This window comes from Porites lutea, chromosome 9, assembly GCF_958299795.1.
Source record: "Porites lutea chromosome 9, jaPorLute2.1, whole genome shotgun sequence".
Taxonomy (NCBI): Eukaryota; Metazoa; Cnidaria; class Anthozoa; order Scleractinia; family Poritidae; genus Porites; species Porites lutea.
In genome coordinates, this window is record NC_133209.1 from 26,981,424 (window position 1) to 27,003,259 (window position 21,836).

Sequence of the window (21,836 nt, forward strand, 5' to 3'; positions counted from 1 at the left end):
GATGGATGACTCACAAGCTGTAAACGTTTTAAGGCAGGTAAGATGACTCACACTGTAAAAAAACATTTTGTGGAAACCTAAAAGTGACCGGAGGTCCAAATCCTTTTGCGAGGGACCATCTATAAGTAAAGGTTAACTTCTCCTTTACCCTCACTTTTATTCTTAGGACACCTGTTTTTTTTATGAACAGTTCTGTTGGTTCTAGAGACACCGAACTTCTATACAACCCTTACCAATATGGACACCTTTTGATCAAGGATACTTCTGTTGCTCCCAAAGATACCAAACTTCATACACTCCTTACCTTTATATACAGTGTATAAGGGGGGCAGCTTACATTACAGACAGATCTGTTGGTCCGAATGATACCGAAATTCATGCTGTTTCCGATCTCTATAGTACCGACAACTCTTCGAATTACGGATGCCTCTGTTAGTCCAAAAGAGAAAAACTATATACAATCCCTCCCTATACATAATGGGGACACTTTCTACTACGGACAGTTCTCTTGGTCCTAAAGATAGCACTGAAACTTCATACAATTCCTAACTCTTCAATACAGACATCTCTATATTATGCACAGTTCTGCTGGTCCTAAAGATAATATATAGATTTAGCCAGGGCTAAAAGCGAAGCTCTGGTTAATAATACGTGTAAACAAAAAAAATTAAATCGTGTCATACTAAACGGGGACGACAATGAAAATGGCTTCAAGACCAATAGATCTAATTAGCAAATAAACAAATTACACGTGCAGCACACTTTTTCTTCTAATTAACAAAAAACAAATTTGCACGTGCAGCACGCTTTTTTTGTCTTTCCCTTGCCATTGTTTTGCACGACTACAATGCTGTTTTGTACGACTAAAACGTCAAACTTCCTAGTTACACATTATTTTTTATAGAGGAATTGTCGTATGTGCTTACCCAATATTTTGTTTCCTGTGTTCATGTTCGCTTTTATTTTTCATTGCCGCTCATTTTCACCTTGCTGGCCGCTAGCATTTCTCATTTTCTCACCGCCGCTTTGAATTTCCATGTTTTTCTTCCTACGAAATTCGTCTCCTTTTTTTCTCAATAACTCGCTCTAGCTCTTTCTCTGTTATCCACGTTAGTGTAAACACAAAAAACAACGCGGAAAAAGACACGACTTTGTTGTTTTTTCTTTCTAAAAGTCCAGGCGGCCATGTGATTTCCTTCCAAATAAAACCTTGAGTTGCATTTGGGTTGCTGTACCTGTTGATTGAGTTATTTTATATGCCTGTGGTACGGACGGTCGGGCGGGCGGTCGGTCGGTGTACGGTCACGTGAATACCAAATTTTCTCGGAAGGGTAGATTGCAACATTTCCTTAGCTATGGGGCTCCGTCAGCGCCGCGCATCGAGCTCCGCTATTAACCTGCTTAGCAGGCACCTGTGTATTTTTAATAACCAAATAATAACCGGTGCCAGTTACGCAGGCTACGAAGATATGAACTTCAACGCCTTTCCCACGTCTATAATACGGATTCCTCCATGCTGCGAACACATGACTCCTTCCCTTTGGTGGCCGTATTAAAGACGTGCGACTGTACAATGTGACCCTAAATGAGCCCTGTCAATGAGCTATATAAGTCCGCGCTAAGAATTATTGCAGCCCGACTGTTTTGGTCGTATACTAACTCAGGTAACGGAGGTACCACCCTTGTTACTGGCAATCGCAGTGTTTCATTGCTACTCTCCAGGCACCATGCTAACTTTGGCCTTGCGCTGGTATCACACGAATCAATGATAATCAACTTTGTCTCAATAAGGTATTTAAGCAGCCAAAAAGACAGTACAGTAAAATATTATTTGTGAAGAAAAAATATATATATTTAAAACAACTATCAAGAAGCAATCACTACTCCAGTCCACTCCGTGGTATGGCTATCAGGAGTTAAAGTGCACTGGCTAGTCAGTCACAAACTTCCACTGCTAAAGTAATTAAAGTGTCGGGGGTGGAAGCTGAATAATGAATAACGGGGTTTAAACGAAAATGAATAATGAATATTTGGAGTTAGAAAATCCGGAATTATGAATAACACTGTCTAGCCTAGGAATAATGAATAACTCATAGCTGTTAAATGATCCCATAAAAACGGAAGACGAAAGGAATAAGTTCAACTTTTCTGCCCATCACAAACATAGGATTCTATTACTTTAGTCATAGATGCAATTGTCTAAAAAGTTGCAATCTTAGAACCTACCATTGTAATGTTCGACAGAGGATTTGTAAATCGGCGATTGGACAATTTGGAAATTAGTTTATGTCTCAGCGTCAAGGTTCCAATGAAACCTGGACCTGCCATTAGACAGGTCCTAAAATCCGACCGAGTAGTAACCTGGTAGGTGGGGCAGTACTAGTGGGTCCCATGCAAGCAAGCAGTCTATTCTGCCCGACTTTTGAACTAAGTCGATTACGTTAGGATTTATTGTACAAAATTTAGTGTTTGTTCCCGCAGTTATAGTTTATTTGTTAGTTTCGGTTTTTAGTACTTTTTACATTATTTTGACCACATGTGTAGAAAAAAAAAGAGGGGTACTTGCTAAAGATAAGGTTGAATGTATATTGATGATGTAAACTTTTGATAACCAAAGTATAGAATTGTAGAAAATTTCCGGTTAAAATGTATTCCATATATTGTTTAATCTCAAGGTTTCTACCTCGTTTTTTCAGTACGATTCTCTTCCTTTGTGATAGAGCCAAAAGTTTCTTAGTATCACATTTTTAACTTCTTTAGTTATATAATTCACAGAAAGGGAATTTGAGAAGAGAAATTGATATAAAAAATAAAAAATAAATAATGAATATCAAGGAAAAATTTGAAATGAATAATGAATAATCAGGAGAAAAAAGCAAAGAATAATGAATAATCGTGATTCAATTATTCAGCTTCCACCCCCGAAAAGTGATTTGGCTCTGCATTAGTCTCAATACCTAGAGGCCGTATTACCCATTGTCAGGAGCCCACTGCCATTGTATGTTTAATTATGTTTTCTGTGCTGTACTTTTTAGATTTGCCTCGCCTGTGTAGCAGGCGCTTTGAAGTAGTTAACCTGCGAAAACATCCGTTTCTCCCTTCTCCCTAAAGAGCGAGGAGAAACGGACGTTTTCGCAGGCTAGGAAGAAGTGGGCACAAGAAAAAACGGGCGCGCGAGAAGGAGAAACCCCTCGCGTGTCTCCCTCGCGCGCGCCCGTTCTCTCTTTCACCCACTAACTCCAAGCGCCTACGCAGGCTAAGATTTGCTTAAAAATATATATTGAAAAGGATAAGTAAGGCCAGTTTGGAATGTGTGTTGTGTTGTTTTGTAAAATGAGCCTATTACTATTGTTTCTGCGTTGCTGTGAGTGGTTAGTATCACAGATGCTGAGCTTCCTTCCTTGTCTAGTCACGTGACTGGGCTAAGCAAGAAAACAGCAGAGACTGATCTGTGTACACTTGTGCGCACGTGGTAAATTAACCATGCAAAGTTCTGTCATCATATCCATAAAAAGACCTGGCGGTAGTTTGACGTATTTAATTTATATTTTCTTGAAAGTACTGCTAGACTTAACAGTGGCCCTGCCATCTTGAAAGAATTTCGTTGAGATGAATTTTTACATTTCACGGATAAAAGTGTTTGTTTATCACTTGAAGGTCAAAGTGTCTCTCCAAATATAAATTAATTAGTTATACCTTGTCACACGATGACGGAAAGACAAAAATACTTTAGACATTTATGTCGAAAGTGGATTTTAAATACCTTTAAACTGGGCAGTATGTTGAAAGACGTAAACCTTTCTCGTGTCAACTTAGAGTAAAATGAGAATGTCTGTGGCTTTGTGCTGGTGGTGGATTGCACTTGACGCTCCAGTCTGGATTGTCTGTTATCCAGTAAGTGCTGATACAATTCTCTCATTTAGAAAGAGTTGAAGACTCAAACTAGGTAAAAAATATAACTAGACCATTAATTTCGGGTAAAGCTAGCTTAAAATTTCAAGACAGGGCTATATAGTTGTTGGAGCTTTGTGTTGGCATAAGTCATTAACAAGTTTGATGTAATACGCCTCCCTAAATCTCCATAGTTCGCATTTTCAGGTGCCATTAAAATATGTTTTATATTTTGCAATTGAGTTGTGGGTGGCCGCAAAGATTTGTGGTAGTTTCTGTCATTTACGGAACTAAATTGCTACAAAATAAGATGCTTAAAATGTAAGTGGGAAAATGAAGACCAATATTTAGCATTCTTAAGTTAACCTGAAAAGTTTTTCTCTTCCACTCAAGTGAATTCTGGGTGGCAAGGATGCAAAAGCAGCCACGGTAAGGCGATTTTCCGGATAAAGTCAACCCATCCGTGGGAAAATCAGCACAAATTCGTGGAAAACTGGTATCTTACTAACCCAGAACTTGAACTGCAGAGGAGAAAAACAACAAACTCTGGAAATTTCAGTCAATTTTTACTTGCATGTTTCTTCTCCTTGCAAAACCATAGTTGCGTCAGTATCATGAAGATCGGATTTTAGACTGACACTTTGAGGACTTTGAGATGAAGTTAGATGCAGTATACTACCAAAATAACAGCTGACCGTATTTTCCTTTGTGGTAAAGATTTTTTCTTTGTGGTGAAGATAGTGATCATATTTTTGAGGGTTGACGGAAGAATAGCAAAACAACCGGCGAATTAATATCCATATGGTGGAGGAATGAACTGATGCGTCCCTGAACTATCAATTCATCAAATCTTCGAAAATCTAAAAACGTGCAAATTGATAAGTCATGAATTTATCCTGTCATGTGCTAAATTGATGACTTGACAACCTCATGAGAGACAAAAGAGGAAAATGACAAACTCTGGCTTCGGAGGACAGAACTTTACGACAATTTTGCACTGTTTTATTGTAAATATCATTTTAAATTGTGGCGGTAAATTCCTAATGAATTTATAAACACGGGAAAACAAGAATACGTCAATTTGAGCTCGGGTCTGATGACCGATAAGAGAACGGAAATTGTCAAGTAACCCACAGGCACGCATGTGAATGCGGTCTGCACGGGATTCTGGGAACTGCTTCGCAACAGGGCTATGGGACGTTTCAAAACAATAGAACCTACGCAAGAGCGATCACATCAGTTCTCCAAAGTTGTTCAGCAGCTACACTCTTCAGGACATATAGTTGTTATACTGCCATTTTCAACCTAGCTACCCTTGCATTTGTCGTTAAAACGGTGTTAGATTGACGCCGCATTAAAGATACTGAAATTCAAAACATGGGAGATCATTGTGACGACGCTCAGAGAACAGATCGCAATGAAGTTGAAAGCAGCTCTCCTGCTAACAGACCAGAAATTGGTGGCGGATGCCGGAGACGAAAATCCAATCCTAAAACGGCAACGAGCAGGAAAGAGCGAAGACGAACGCAGAACATCAACGCAGCGTTTGAAGACTTAAGGAAACATATTCCTAACGTTCCATCTGACACCAAGTTATCTAAGATCAAGACTCTGAAGCTGGCTATGAGTTATATACATCATTTGGAAAATCAACTAGAAGGCGAAACCCGCGACCAGGAAATTGCTACGCCTACGACAGAGCCAACACATGAAACAGACGCAAACAACAACTCGATGGAGGGTGAAAAGGATAGCAGTAATCACACCAAAGAGGAATCGAACTCACCAAGGGTAAATACTAATTAACGTTTTTTAAGGGTTATATTTATTTGAGACCTTGTAATGCAAAAGTGGGGCTTCCTGCTAAGGCCATTATTTCGTAATATGCTTTCTTGTAAGATCAACCCTTAAGTGTTTTTACAAATGATCATTTGGCTTCTACATGAGCCACTGGTTTTCATTCTAAGTTATTTCGCGAGGTTTAGTGCATGGACTTCAAATTATGGATCGACTGTCTTATAAAATGCAAAGAAAATAACATTCGTCTCTCGACTTTACGAGGACTTTACCTTCAATAAACTCTACGGGGTTCCACTTCTATTCTATGCAAATGCACAGTTAATTTACAACAGATTGTTGTGGTTGGTTTGTGAAATATCGTCCCATCCCCGAATCCCCTCTCTCCTGTACTTTGAAGTACAGGCGACTTGCACATTCCGATGAATACTGACTCATTCCCTTGTACTCACTTCGGATTAACCAAATGTTGTATTAAAAATGAGGATTTCTCTCGCACTTTCTTAAACAGAGTGATGATGAAAAACAGAGCTACGTAGCTCCACCACGCCGCAGCTCCAGAACAGGTTGGCCACAACACGTCTGGGCTTTAGAACTACTGGGAACAGCGAAACAGGAATCCGTATCGTGATGGTCTCCATCCGGTCGCTGCTTAGACGTTTGGCTTAAAAGATCCTTGGATTATTCCTAAATTGCGCCAGATTACTTCGACATCAAAAGCGGACCCCCAGTCGAAGTACTGAGGCTAATAGGAGAGACGTTTATCCACGGGAAGCCGGCTTGAGTTGATTCTTTTAGCGGGGCTGTCTTATTTCATGCGTCTCTTAAAAAATTGAACCACTCAACCTAGTCAGCAGAAGTGCATCAATTCCAGATGCCCTTCTGCATGCACAAAATGCAGCAATGGCTTGAAAGATGCCGAAACCTGATGCTATTAAACTTACTTTAATGATCGCAACTAGCAATAATTGTTGAGCTAACTTGCTTCGTTTATACTATACCTGTATAAGCCATTTGACCCAATTAGTCTCATCATTTAAAAATTCTGCGGCAATCAAAATATCTACGACCAGACTAACCATTTGTCTGGTTTCTACGTATTTAAAACCCATCAATTTTAAGAAACCCTTCACGTTAGGTCATTTCTAAAAGAGACGTTGTAAATACTAGATGTACAGAGACACAATCCAGTCACCTTCCTTCTTCGAGTTCTTGATTCACGGCCGCAGAGATTCGTTTACTTGAGTCCTCATGAAGTGTCTTGGTGATTAACATGTCTTATTTATTGAAATAAAAATCATAAGATACAGAGTACATGATGAAATAACGGTTTGAGATTTTTATGATTGACTGTAAGTTGTCGTGTCCACTTCCAAAGAGCAACCCTGATATAAAACAGGGAACATTTTAGCGCTTTGGTGTCAAAACTCCAATGACAGGGCCATCGTGTAATTATGTGAGCACGATGCGACCTTCCTTCGATCTCAACTTATTTCAGTGCTCATCTTCCCTTAGTGATCAAACAAAAGCGTTAAAAGGACTTTGATTTCGCTTTAAAATATCTTTGGTGTGAAGAAGACAAGACATTTTCTCGCATCCACGAGCCAGTCAAAGTGCTTTTGGGCAACTCCGCCGATGGATCATCCACTTCTTGATTTGAAAGAAGTCCGTTTGTTGAGCATGGAAAAAGGGTACGCCACTCAGTTCTTGTCTTTGTCTTCTAAACTTAATTACGTTTTATTTGATCCAACAATACTGCAAGCTTTTTTTTGCATCCAACAACTAAGTATTAGCCCTTTTTTAATCATGAACGTAACTAAGAAGCATGGTAACAACAGCGCATTCAACTGCATCGCTCGTTTTCAACGGCAGTCATCGTTCAGGCGTCATGGACGGAAATGCTTTTGAGAGAAATATAAAAACCACCAACTGGAGACTTAAAGAGAGAATGTACCGAACCGACTAGTTACAAGGGTCCAAGTTGAAGGTTCTAAAAACCTTTATTTTATGATTGCACGTGAAAGGATATTTGGTTCGGAACAATACCTGCAAACAAATTCACCCTCACACACTAAGTGGATTTAGGGTGACCGAGATACTTGGTACGTGCTTTTTTCATTTTAACAACACAGAACAATTAACCAAATTATTTTCATAACATCTAACCGTGGTAACAACAAACCTGAATTTTTTATTTGATATTTCCGAATACAATTTTAAACTTTCCGGAACACATTTGATGTGTTAAGGCCAGCGCATTCCCTCCAGACTGATCTTTTATAACGTAGAACGACAAGTGTGATCAAAAAGTCGACTAAAGAACACCCACGGAAACAGGCAGGGTTTTAAGATGAACTTTTATTACCCTCAGCGAGATTTACAAGTGATATTTGTAAATGCTCGAGACGTTTTTCCCACGAATAAACCCGAATAAACAGATAACAATCGCTTAGGCACTGCAGAAATGACAAAATCGTCTTTGTGCGGAAATATTGCTTTCTCAGTGAAGTCCAAGATGCCATCAGCTTCGCGAGTTCTATGCCTGGGATAGCAAGGTATCTTCCACGAGCTGAGACTTTTTAAGCTCAGTTTTAGAAACGATAAGAAACCACGTCGAGAGGGCGGAGTTGCGCAATGAGCCTTGAACTGGGGGTGGAACATTGTGGCTTTCATTCCCTAATTAGCTTGATAAAAAATCTGTAAACAACCTTTTATACAGACCATTTCCTTGCATCAAAATACTTTAAATGCTCTTAACACGAAACAGTTCTACATAAGATAGGAATCAGAAGCGTTGTTCACTACACAAAAATCAAGCCATTTTAACCGAGTCCATAACGTTGCGTGCAAAACCTGGAAAGAAAAGGTTATGTTTTGTCTGCATCTTTAAAATATTTGCCGTGGCCTTTCAAAATCTCAAAATACCAGATTGATTAGTTAATAATGAATTAAACAAAACTTTAACTTTCACCATCGCGAAATTTTTTGATTTTGTTTCAACAGCAGTCACGAATTGGCCGCATAAATTTGCTACAACAACAGTATAAATCAGAGTGAGCAGTTTTAATATTATTACTAAATAAACAAGTAGGGCTTGACCTCGAAAACAAACTACATAAAATGTGCCAGCAAAGATAGATAGTTAACTTAAACAAACCATAGATTATTTCGTTTAACAATTATTAAACATTCTTAAGAATTTTGGCAGCTTAGCGATTTAAATTGTTATTTTCTATTTGTTTATCATTTCATCCAAGAGTGCCTATTGTGACTCTTGTTTTTCCCTAACGAAAACAAGCCATAAACCAATTATTAAGATATTTCTTTAAGGTCTCTCATGTATATAGCTTAAAATCTGTATTATATAGTGGTTTTTAATCCTGAAAAGATGCGTTATTTCTTACCACACCTTATCGAGCATGAAGGTGCTAGACAGAACCACAGGAAAAAGCAATGACCCCAAACACACAAATATTCAAGATGTTACTGGTCGTTTCCCCTTAAAAGAGCTACAATTGTACCTCAGTTTAAAGACGTGAAAGAGCATTGTTTTATGAAATGTAACAAAAGAAGATTTGAAAGGAAAAGTAACAGATTGTGTAACAATAGTGTAGACTTAATTGTTAACAGTCTGAGAACCGTATGCGACATGTATTAAAAAATACTGGCCATTTCTCTTCCCCAGTGTCCGCTAGTTGCACTGCAAGAAACAAATTCAAACTATGTAAGGTGACCATTCTAATAAAACCTTTTCAATATTACAATTTTTTCTACATTTTAGTAATGGAACTTGAATCATCGCATGATCGAGGGAGCCGAAGGTTAGACCAAAGTAATCTCAAGAAATCTTGAACTGAAGATCAAACTTATGAATGTAGTAGTGAGAAGGACAAACTATAAATTTAAATCGAGTTTTATGTACTCTCGTATTCAATGTGCCTGTGAGAAATTGAAATTTTTAATTCTAAACATTTGCAATCACTGTGGGTTTCAGCGGAAACCAACGCCGACTTTTGTAGCCGTTTGTTATTCGTTTGTCAGTTTGACCTGATTTCTTAGCAGTTGTCAACTGACTGGTTTATAAGGACCATTCGGAAAAATAGAGTGTCAATCATCATCCCGAGCTAACTATACTCAATTCTGACAAACCTTAAAGTTCAAACGAAACGGGTGTCTTTTTTGGAGCAGGGTACTTTCTTGCTCGTAACATGGTAGGGACTTGTCAGTGGATCATGAGCATCCAGCTGATCCAAGCGACGTTGCAATGATCAACGGATTCTGATTTGAAAATGCTCTTCTAACTTCAGTCATGTTTGATAAAAAGATGTGTAACAGTATAAAGGAACCGTAGTTTAGCGATCTGATATAATAACATTGATTTTGAAGACTGAACAGAAATTTTCTCAGTTTTGACGCGCCAGTTTTACATGGGCACAGGTTCGGTCATCGAGCACCGTGAAAGCTAGTTCTACAATTATTAGTAAAAACTGGTAATCTTATACTTATCAAAGCAGATAGAACAACTTACATGCGAAAACATGTCGAAAAAGACGTGGTCGAAAACAAACACTAACTACTCAAGTCTTGTTTGCCAAATCTCGTAAATAAGGAGATTAAAAAGAAACATGTGAGGCTCGCGAGTGTCACACGGTTTCCACAAGAAACATTAATCCATCTGTTCTGCTCTTTGCTGTCTCGAAATCATTATCATTTACTATTTTGTTCACAGTTACAAGTCCGCAAGTTCTAAGTGTAACCATTTACTAACATTTCCGAGGAATAAGTTAAAATATTTAAATCAATACAAATTTGCAAAAATGGCGTTGCTTGTCAGACTAATGAATAAATAATATAATATACGTTTCTACTACAAATTCGGGGGTCCGGAATAGAAGCAAACTTTAACTTTTGTCACTCCTCACGGAATTAGTTACACCAGGAAAAATACAAAGAATACGGATGAACAAATATTTACACACGGTCAAAAGACACTGATTCCGCCTAAGAACAAGGCTTGGAGTAACTTAGAGCGATCGCTCGAGATCGCTATCGATCACTCGCTCAGTCATGACTGGCTTCTCTCGGGCCCTAACAGGGTCTAACATTGTATATGAAGACTCTATAGACTGCACTAACATTTACCCCTGTCTCTACTAGCTTATGAAATTATGTCAACATTTGGTTCAAGCTCGAATCACGAAAAAATAGAAAGGATCGAAATCTTTCTTTAGAAAAATTTAATTCCTCGTCGACATCTTAACTGCGCATTCACTCAAATGGCATAATTTTATTTAAATAGTAATGTGCTTGAAGTTGTTGTCTTTTTGGTCTTTCGAGGCACTAGTAGCTTGCTTAAAGGCTTAATATTTCATGTCAGTTCTTTCCTAAACGTCAGTAAAGGAATTCTCACTGACTGTAGCTTGAAAATAAATCACAGCCATTGAGTGATTTTAGTTCATTTTCATAAATTGATCCGCATTCCCGAGTCTATCATAAACTTTTATTCTATCTAAAGTTTCTCGTGACTAGAAATGTCGGAGACATACACGTTTTTGTGGTTTGGCCTCAAGCTATATGGAGCACAATGCTAGAAGTCACAAATAACAAAACTGGAATCGCCACCAAGACCAAAAACACTTGAACTGAACTAGAAAACTACTGCAAAGTGTCCACTTGAGCCGGCTTACCTGTTTCGTTTCCATTTTTTAGCTATTTGTCTTTCTGAACTATCCAACATAAATATTAGCTGAAAAAATAAATTCAAACATTTTGTAGATTGACAGCAAAACAATTAGCTGAATCGTGCCGCAGGAATCGTGCGAAACGTATTGAATGAGTTGTTGCGCATTCCGTTTGTAGCATTGACTCCATAAGCATTTTCGCGTCAGCTGTGGTTCGCTACCTTTAACGTCAATGTCGTCCAGCATAATCAGCCACCATGTTGTCCCTTGTTCCAAAACCTTAGTTATATTTTCTCGTATCCTCAGAGAACAACACCGCTAATTCAGTCCTCTTACTAGCTATGCTGGCAACATACCAATAATATCATTTTGTTCCACTGTTTTTCAACCTTTGCATGACTTGAAAGGGAACCTTTTTGAGAGATATTTAGCGTAAGTCAATTAAAGAACTTTCCGGCAACGGATTAGTGCATAAAAATGCAACGAAACAAGTGGATTCCTTTATCGTTTCAAGACCTGTCATGTACATTGTCGTAAAACTACAGTAATTTGTATTAAGTTTTACGCTAGTCAAACTCTAGGGAAAACTTCTTGTTCTACTGAAGAGAAAGAGTTCCACTAGCCATCCCTTTGAGATCCAAAGCTAACTCGGAGCTTAAGGTCAAATACTTTATCTAAGAAATCGAAATTAAAGTAAGAACAGAAGCAGAAATGCTATATGATGATATATCGTTTTAAACCTTTTCTGGTTTCTTCGATCATCTACTTACGAATACTTTTGTTTGAGTCATTTTGCCAAGAGCAACATAGGCCAGAGTTCCGGGTTGCATCTCAACAGAGTCGGGTCATTGCATTTGGACTTTTGTAGATACATACCCAAAGCTCCAAAATCGGTAAAAATTCGTAGAAGTGACACCCTTTCGAGGCTTTCAGATTTTAATAGAAGCAGTAAATTGTTTGTCGCGAATTAAGAGTACAGATATAACTATTGAAATACATCAAATATATCTTCTCTTTCTGAAAATTGGGACCTGGACTGTCGAATGTGCTTTTAATTTTTTAATCTTATATTAAAATGATTTTTTTCTTTAAGAAAACGATTACAGTTAAAACTGTTTGGCTTTCACGGAAACATTTCTTTTCTCTGAGAGCTTTGGGAGTAAGAGGGCACTCATCATATGCAGCACAATGTTTATATGTTATGCAAATCACATCAAACAAACAAACTAAAACTGTTCTTTTTTCCTTGAGTTTCTGGTTTATATTTTATATATCTTCAAGCCTATTCTGTGAGCAATTGATTGTGACTCCTTGACAACCCCATCAACGCGCTATTAAATCTGATTTGAGAAGTTAAAAACAAATCATGGAGCAATCACCACTAATTAGCCCAACCTTATGTCTTAAATCACGTTAATGACAAAAGTAAGATGATCATCAGGATATTTCCAAAACATATTTTGTATTTGAAAATCTGAAAACCTTCCCATCAGAGAATCAGCAAAAATGCTGAGTGATATTTCAGACGGAAGAGCCCAAAGGCACAAAGGTCACCCATTATCTCCCGAAGAATCTCGATATCGAAAATTATTTCATGACTAACACGAGAAAATGGTGAAGCTCCGTAGAGCCAATACCAAGTTAAAATTGTAATATAATTTATGATTACTGAAGTGTTAGTACTGTGATGAGGATTTTTGTATGATACGTTAGGTAGTTGTCGCCTTTTCGAGGAACATGTTCTAGCCAGTTTTTTATGATATAACATACTGACATTTTAATGATATCTCTATCTTCAACCTTGTGACTCGGCTAATGCTTGAGATATTTAATTGTCACTCTGTCTGTTGTAGTGTTAAAAGGTAGAAAAAATATTCTATTTCGAGATAATTCAATTTTTAATGGATTATGATAAGGACCAACGAAAAACATTTAATAAAATTCAGTTTTGAATGAAGGACTTTTTAGCATGAAGAATAGGGAGTGTAAAGGACTGGAATACGTTGCCAAGTGAAATTGCGGCTTCTCCCACGTGGTGGTGGTGGGGGGCTGTACTTTCTTATAAGAGGCTAATGGGGATGTGCCGCTGGATGGGGTCGCATTTTCACGACTGGATTGACTATAACGGGGTCGCATTTTCAACAGAGTTACTTGAAGGGGTCGCCCATTTTCTGATTCCGCAGTTCTTCATATTTACGGTCAGCAAACGTACCAGAATGTTTGTACTGTAGGTGAGAAGTAAAGTGTTCTTCATCCAAAATAAGGTAGATTCATAAATAGAAAGTTACTTTGTTGGGATCGCGAAAATTCCATATTTGCCCGAAAGTGACTAAGATGGAGTCTATAATTGGCCACAGAATAGACTATGATGGGGTAGGGGCTCTGAGAGGCCAGCGGCGCAAAAAAAATTAACCCAAGTACCCCCCGGGGGGGGCTTTTACTTTTGACCTCAGTGTAAGAACCTACAAATGACGTCACTCGCTTCATCACTTAAAATCTTGGACAGAATGAAATGGAACATCAAACCCCCCAGGCCAAAGAGCGCTATTTTCCCGCCCGGTACCCCTTGATTTGGAGGAGAGAGGGGGACGGGGAAATTAAATTTCCCTTCTATTTTGTCTAAGAATCTATACAATCGACTTTATTCATTAATAGGGCTGGGACCATTGGGTAGTTGGATCTATGCAGCATTCATCGATCGTAGGCCCTAGAGTATATTTCCATGGAACTTTGGTATCATTGGATCATTGTTTCTTTCGATGCTTCGAACGGATCGTTTGCTCCATGGTTCGATGAATCGGCTTATCAATGTTTCGTTGGTTCGTCAGTGGCTTGGTCGAAATTGTACGTTCGCAATCAAGCACACATATCATGTTGATTAAAGTTTAGCTGAGAGACAAAGTACGTAAAGTTTTATTGAAACGAGGCAGTAGGCGTCAATTCATACGCGCGGCCAAACTTTGTTTTTTTCCTTATGCTTTGTAGAAGTCTCTATCTTAATACCGTAAGAAAGTTTTAAAACGCCTTTTAAGATAACATAAAAAAAATTTTGCAGTCCAAATGGAGAGGGAAAATTACTAGCGAAAAGAGTGTTTTGAAAAAATATATCGCTAGGAATGCGTTGCGCACACAGCAGCGCGCAAATGACAACACTTAAGCTACTGATATCGAACACTTCGGCTGACCGAGAGGGCTTGGTGCACTAGATACCAATCCCCACTTCTGAATTTTACTTCCGTCTCAGTTCTAGTCCTTTACTCATTTACTTCCGTTTCGGCCCGAATACCTGTTCCCACTGCGGCGAAGAGTGGAAGAAATTTATCTGATTAACCCCATGCAAGCGAGGGATTCCGGATTCCGGAATCAGGGAAAATTTTCGCTTTTGGAATCCGGAATGCGAAAACCTTTCCTTGTGGAATTGGAATCCTGGGCTTTGGAAACCAGAATACAGCTCAAGGAATCTGGAATCCCTCTAAAATTTGGAACCCGGAGCCCTCCAAGTTCCACTGACAAAGAGTTCGAAATCCAGTAACTGGAGTCCGAAATCCCTGGCGTGTAATCCAGAATCCAAGACTGTCTTGGATTCCCTTATATGGGTTTATCGAACGGATACAAACGCGCGTGGCTTTTGGTTGGTTAAGCGAACGCTCGGATGAAAAAACTTCACGTCCGAGAACTTTCTAGAAATCAACCGATACTTTGCTTTGACGTCATACTGCAACACGATTGGCCAATCGAACAATGCCTCCTCTATATAAGGGTTTTCTTTGTCGGGAAAACGAAGAGGCCATGTTTTGTTCTTTTCATTCATTGGCTGATAAAACAAATAACGAACACTTAACGAAACCATTTTTCGAGGTCATACGAAAATCCCTCTACCAATATCAAAAGATGATTCTAATGCTCACAACTGACATTTATTGCTATCGCTGAACAGCTTACCCAGCCAACCCTCCCTGCTATTGGCTTTCTTCAACCGGATTTACTAGAGGGTAAGGCAACAATGAATACGAGTACTGTAGGGTCATTATTAATCCCGGAGAATTTATCAATTTTCAGGCCTTTTAGTACCTTTGAACACAAAAATGGTTTTTATTATCCTCCACCAACAGCTGCAGCAAGACCGTGAACTACGGTAGCCTGAACTAATTACAAATCACGTGTCCCAAAAGGAGTGTGAGAATTAAAGGAGGTAGCCTGCGCAAATCTCACAGATAGTTTGTGGGAAGGTCGCGAAAACAAGAGAAGCGAAAATAAGACGCGAGTTTCACGATCTCCACACATTACTATCTTGGAACCTGTATATATGTATACAGGCTAAGAAGGTAAATGGGCTTATACAGAAAGCGACGGAGGGGGTGGGGTGGAAGTTAGTGATAGGGCTTTTGGGCCGTTCAGTTTTGAACGAGTGTCTAGAAAAATTAAAACAAAAACAAACATTGAAAAAAAAAAAATAGACAAAAACAAGCAGTGAACCTTCCATATTCCGGTCGTACCGTTAAGTCATTGAGCTTTGGGACATTCGTGACGAACTTGGAATTGGTTATTGTAACGTTCTGTGATGACATTCCATGCCATGGCCACTGATAGCAGAAAACTAACAGCGATACAGCTGCAAGCAACTCAACTCGAAGCTCACAAATTTGCTAACATCCAAGGCAAGTAAAAATCGAAAGATTGAGATATTGTGTCAAAAATAAGATAACGTCACAATTATTACCTAAGACTTTCGATCATACAAAGAAAAAAAATCAATGATAGCAGCATAGAAGCCAAGTATCGTAAAGATGCGAAAGTAACGACCATCGTTACTTTCAGATTTAACAGCCTTCTTCAGAATCGCTACTAAAAAAATATTTCATAGGGTCACTACTCAGTTCGGCTAGCTAAAAAGTGTGCACCGTACATGGGCTGTTCAGACTACTAGCAGTCTCTCTTTTTTCTGTAGTCCGTCGAGCAAAACGCGAGACACGCAAATGGCCACGCGCGTTACCGATGGCTGCCTCCCTCGTTTCGCGCGTCTCGCGGCTTCGCCGCTCCCGCGCGCATGCATTGCTTTCACTAAGTCTTAAGAAAAAGAGAGACTGCTCATAGTCTATGGGCTGTTCGAAGTTGTGTGGTAATATTATTGCGACAAATATATGAACACATCCACACTTTTTCTTTGGAGAAACTTGTTTTATATCATTGTTTTGAATAAGAATTCGAAAGAATTGTTTGATTACTGTATGGGCGTAGAAGAAATGGATAGTTTTTAAAAAAAATTGTTATGTCCTTTTAGAATTATTATAGGATCACTTTAGTATAAAGCTTGTCATATAATGTCCGTCGTTTCTAGAAAAAGGGAAATTACTTTTGAAGTCAGTTTCGGATCTTTACGGTAGCAGGGAACACACAGACAGACTATTTTGATGTTTTGAGAGCTGGCTTTTTTCATCATCACGTTTAAATAATAATTAGAATAACTTAGCTGAGTGACTAACTCTAATGATTTTTAATGAGCATATTCAATCGTCGGAATACGGGCAGATGTTGATTTAACCAGCATTTCGGAGAATGCTTTGTTTTCTTTTAAAACAACGAGGATTCAAAGAGGACAGAAGGCATATTGTTAATTGTTGTAGCCACACAGCATTTCTGTTCCCTAAAAGCCTGGCCAGTCATGGAATATCGACCCACTGAGGGGGAAGTTGAAAAGACTTTTCAGAGTCACTAAAATTGCGCAACTTAACTGCCAACCCTGTAATTGAGTAGTTAAATGGCAAAAGCTTTTTACTTTTATTTCTCTTCAGTGGTGTTGCCTTTCCATCCAGTAGAATGATTTTTATCCTGGTGTTTATAAGCTCTTATAGCACAAACTGAGGTTCAAAAGGCGCAAATGATGAAGTTGCCATATAAACTGAAATTGAAAAGTAATAATAATAATAACAATGATAATAATAATAATAAAATATATAAAAAAAGAGATATAAGTTTCCGTGCGTTGTGAACTCCGAAATACTAATTTCGATTATTTCAAGTAATGAAATATTTCAATTTCTTATTTTTTGGACATTTATTGCTATTTGGATTTAATGGTTTTAATTTAGTCACGAAATGATCACGATCAAGAACAGTCTACCAATAGCTTTTAAAACAACTATTAAAAAATATCAAAGGAACTCAAAGAGAATCTTATTTTAGCGTCTCTATTTTGGGGAGGGATATTTCTTTCATTTTTGCCTCGTCTTTGTGCGTTATAAAGCTTTTTTTTGCGAAGTGTTCCTCAAAAAAGGTAAATTAAAGCAACCATATTTCACGTCGTTAACTCGTGAGAGAATTCAACTGATAAACTTGAGGTCGACGTACGCCAATTTTACCCAATCTCTCCGTTAATTTCCGTTTTTAAGAGTATTTAACGCTAGTTAAAGCTAAACTGAAATGTTAAAAGTCGAAAGAAGGATTTGTGGTCACAAATGGGATCGAACTCGCTTGGACCAGCTCGCTCACCGAAGGCAGAACTTTGCTCCTACAGCTGAAATCTGGTCAGCAAGCATGAAGTACTACGCCCGACAAGAGGAATGGCTCATCGGCTAAAGAAATTTTATGATCAAGCAAGAGAACATAAGTACCATTTTTTGTTTCTGTTGCAGTCGATTCAAATCACTAAATCTTTTCACATGGCTAACGACATTTTTTCAGGCTTTAAATCAATTTTGGTGGTTCGAAGGGACAGGAAATTTGTTAGCATTCACCAGAAACCCTGGGCTTCTAATTCCTATTGTCCTAGCCCTCAGGACAGGCTTTAGTTTTTCGCGCCGTTCGCGATTGTCTTTGCTCGAAATAACGAGTGTTCTGCAGGCTATTAGTCCTATCAGGCTTCTCGGTCAGCGGTTTTCGACAACCTACTACTGTTACTGTGTAATGTTTCCTTAAATTATTGAGATTATAACTGAACAATTGTCCAACATTTTTTTTTTCGACTAATGACTCAACATATAACCACAATGACGGTAAACATCAAAAACGATTATCATTCCACCTTTGTTTTTTTTTGGGCGTGGGAAAAAGCCGGGCGAAAGAGTACGTGATCGTTAAAGACTTGTTGGCGATAATGCATCGGAATGCATTGTCATTAACAGGCAAATGTCCTTTAAACGATGCTGTCATCAAATACAACAGAATCGGAAAGCGACGGGAAAAATCACACGTTATTGTTACATCCTCGAACAGACCGTTTTCATGGAAATTGAATGCGAGCGAAGCCCTTTCAGAGGCACTCAGGGAGGAATCGAAATTTTGGTCTGAACTTTTAGGGGAGTTAGAAACAGTAATTCACCTGTTTAAGAGGTTTTTTGTTTACAAGACTACTCTTTTGTAAAAGGAGTGCACTGATTGTTCTCGGATTGTGTGATCGATAACTGTGGCTTTTGTTTAATACCGAGAGGAAGAATTAATTAGTCTCATTCCAATGCTTGAAAAATTAGCTCAAAGATAAGTAATAATTGCTTTGTGGAAAGAAGGATTCAAAACAAATCAGTTGTGATAAGTGATAATGTTTATGTTTCTTCTTTGTAGTGTAGAGTTCCTTTGTTCTCACGATTGGTTTCTTTTTTTGCTAGTGACGTACTTACAAAGTTTGATGCCTTCAACTGCACAGATTGTAGCTGAATGAATTAAATTGCATTCCTAAAAGTGGTTCCGTGTTGCCGTGAATGTACCGTGAAGTGGAAAAATCTCGTGACTGAGAAACATTTTAGAACCGGCCTCGATGTGGAGCCAGGCACACTTGCTTTAACGCTTCAAAGAAATGTTTAGTGGCTCCATTGAATTTTTTTTCGATCATAGATGGTATGAACTATCTGCTTCAACTGTAATTAGTAATGCTTTTCTTACCATTCTTATTTTACTATAATGGGTATTTTTTGTCGGTTACAGGCCGGCCTCAGTCGACCCCCAATGCAGTTATCGCTCAGTAAGTTTATAAATAGGAGAGCTAATGATGCTGGACGAACCTCTGGCGTCATGGCCTAATCTCAGGCGATCAAGAGGCTAACTTCTCTCAGACTAGCCTGCGAGCACGCTCTCATGCCAAGAAAAACCAGTGTAGTCGACCATGATATGATCCGCATCAGGTTTTGCTTCCACTAAGGAAAAAAAATGAAACAGTTAGCGGAATTAGAGCACGCTGCTGAGCAGCATTAATAATCGACTGGTTTACAAACTTGTTACCTTTAAACATCCAGTTTTTCTAGTATGCAATATAATCACATTTTGGGTTATTCTGTAAAAAAAACATTTGACTTCAAATGAGTCGTTGAGTGTCAGCTTTGGAAAAGAAATAACAAAAACCGAGGTAACTAATCGATGAATTTTTGGATACGCCAACTGTAAATGAAAGTTTTGCATCTCTAGCACTGGCTATCAATTTTTCTGATTGAATGTTTCTCTCCCAGTTTAAGGAACGGATGTTGGTTAACGTTGAAATTAAAAAAGAATTTTTAACAGTTTGGTGAAAATCTGACGCCAGTAATCCCCCCACCCCCCTCCCCCCCCCCCCCTCATTAGTATAAAACCGGATAAAAAAACTTCTAGCACGTACTAAAACCGGTAAACGCGTGGACATTTGTATGTTTGGATAGGCAAATTGATGGGTAGAAGCTAAAACGGGAAAGTGCATGCTATGAGATGGTGATGTAAGCGGCAAAAAATTCACGCGGAAATATTGGGTGTTAAAAGTTTTGGATAAGACAGCAATCGCCGGTTCACGATTTTTTAATGCCATTTAGCGGTGGATTAATCATCTAACTCTTTCTTGGAAGATTTGAGGTCTACCTGCGTTTATACGTACCGGAAGCAGAAGTGCAGGTCTATCGAACTTATCCCAGTATAATAGCGTGGCGTAGTATATAAATGATGGCTTATGACAATGTTTGTACTGTCATGGTCACGTGATCCAGTCCGCAGAGGCGGCGACATGGCGCGGTGTTAAAAGGTTTTAATTGATTGTTTGCTGAAGGTAAAATTCACTTATTGCTTCAACGTTGATTCTTAATAAGTTGATGCGTGTTAAAACCGTATGCACTAAACTTCGCGTCTAGCGAGAGGAGGTTAACGCGAAATGTCCCAGAAACAGACTAGCCGAAAAACCGCATATTTATCGAACAGGGCAAAGGCATTTTCAATTGCCTCCCTTGTCCGCAATGGTAAATATATCTTGTTAGGGTTAAGAAAGGATAGTTTCACACTCGGTGGCTAATATTTCTGCTCTTCTTGTCCACAGAGGACCTAGAGGCTGAGCTCCCGGAGGGTGATGACAATACGCCCGCCGAAGATGGAAGAATGGAAAGAGAAAACTGCGACTCGCCCGTACCAAGGAAAATGCTGAAAACTGTTAAACCAAGGGTATTTCTTGAAGGCAAGGAGCTGTGGAATTGCTTCTACCGGCTGGGGACAGAAATGATAATCACCAAGACAGGAAGGTCAGTCTGTTCATCGCGGCTTATTGCACGTTCGCGCGATAAGAAATTTATTTACCTCAAATGAGGAAATTAGAGTGAATTATCAGTATTTATCCCTCGTGGTTTGCTTCAGTAAATCTTGCTATAACTGGCGTCTAAATTAACTTTATTTTCGTTGCCTTTAAATTTTTGTTTTGACTGCATGTCACTGGCGCTTTTTGCCTCTTTATTCTACAATGGAGGTGCAATCGATACCCCCGATAACACAAAGTGTGATCTAGCTGACAGCGAAATGGCCCGAAATGTAGTTTATCCGTTAAAACTCTTTAACAGCATGTTTTTAAACAAGGCCGTGTTACTGTGGTTATATTATTTTTCTTTTGAGATGCGCCGCTGTGGCCTGGACTAAACTAGCAAGGTCTTTGACACTCTTGAAAGAAAAATGCTGTTTTGTCTTCCCGCTATCGGCCATTTTATCAGAGTCTGTGAGGGCTCATTTTCGAAACAAAAACAGAAAATTAAGCTTCTGTTAAAATAATTAAAAAAATTTAATGTAACCAAGATAAACTAGAATTGTTTTGAAAAACAAGCTATAGGTGTGAAAACCTTTCGAAATGTAAGCGTTCTTTTGAAGTACGTGGCCTTTACGACTCAACACTTCATATTATTTTTGGCAATGATTCGCACATCATGTTCCTAACTATTTTGCCATCATGTGATGCTTTCATAAAAAGGTCCTATATTTGGCGAAAGCCCAAGAGAAATTGTTTAGGTTTTTAATTCACGAGGTGACTTGTTGTTGGGACTCCTGTCTAACAAGTATAAAATACTGTGGAAATGTAAAGATGCGGAAAGAAAATCTATGGCAAGAAAAATACTATTTTACTTAATTTTTTAATTTGTTCTTCTTGTTGTCTTTATATATACGTCTTTGAAGTAATTCTTTTGTTGTCAGAATGTGACGTCCTTTTTTCTGCTCTCAGTTTGGTATATTAATTCAATGCCCCATAAAAACGCCTTCATTCTC

The 21,836-nt window shown here is 38.6% G+C and overlaps 2 protein-coding genes across 5 annotated transcripts in view; both read left to right on the forward strand.

Annotated features, from left to right (window-relative positions):
- The window catches only part of LOC140947467 (T-box transcription factor TBX20-like), a 46,876-nt gene that overhangs the window by 11,002 nt on the left and 14,038 nt on the right, over positions 1-21,836 (forward strand). Inside the window, exons 1-2 of one of the 4 annotated variants that reach the window (XM_073396579.1) lie at positions 7,173-7,379; positions 20,632-20,830. In XM_073396579.1, the coding sequence (XP_073252680.1) occupies positions 20,691-20,830 (140 nt within the window). In that variant the 5' untranslated portion in view covers positions 7,173-7,379; positions 20,632-20,690. The other 3 variants (XM_073396580.1, XM_073396577.1, XM_073396581.1) reach the window with 3 other exon arrangements.
- LOC140947479 (heart- and neural crest derivatives-expressed protein 2-like) lies at positions 4,533-6,546 on the forward strand. Its single transcript, XM_073396592.1, has 2 exons — positions 4,533-5,682; positions 6,200-6,546. The coding sequence occupies exons 1-2, from the start codon at positions 5,269-5,271 to the stop codon at positions 6,317-6,319; spliced, it is 534 nt and encodes a 177-aa protein (XP_073252693.1). The 5' UTR covers positions 4,533-5,268; the 3' UTR covers positions 6,320-6,546.

Coding starts and splice junctions, on each gene's coding strand:
- LOC140947479 (XM_073396592.1), top strand. CDS start 5,269: ATGGGAGATCATTGTGACGACGCTCAGAGAACAGATCGCAATGAAGTT. Junction 5,683..6,199: donor AGGAATCGAACTCACCAAGG/GTAAATACTAAT, acceptor TTTCTTAAACAG/AGTGATGATGAAAAACAGAG.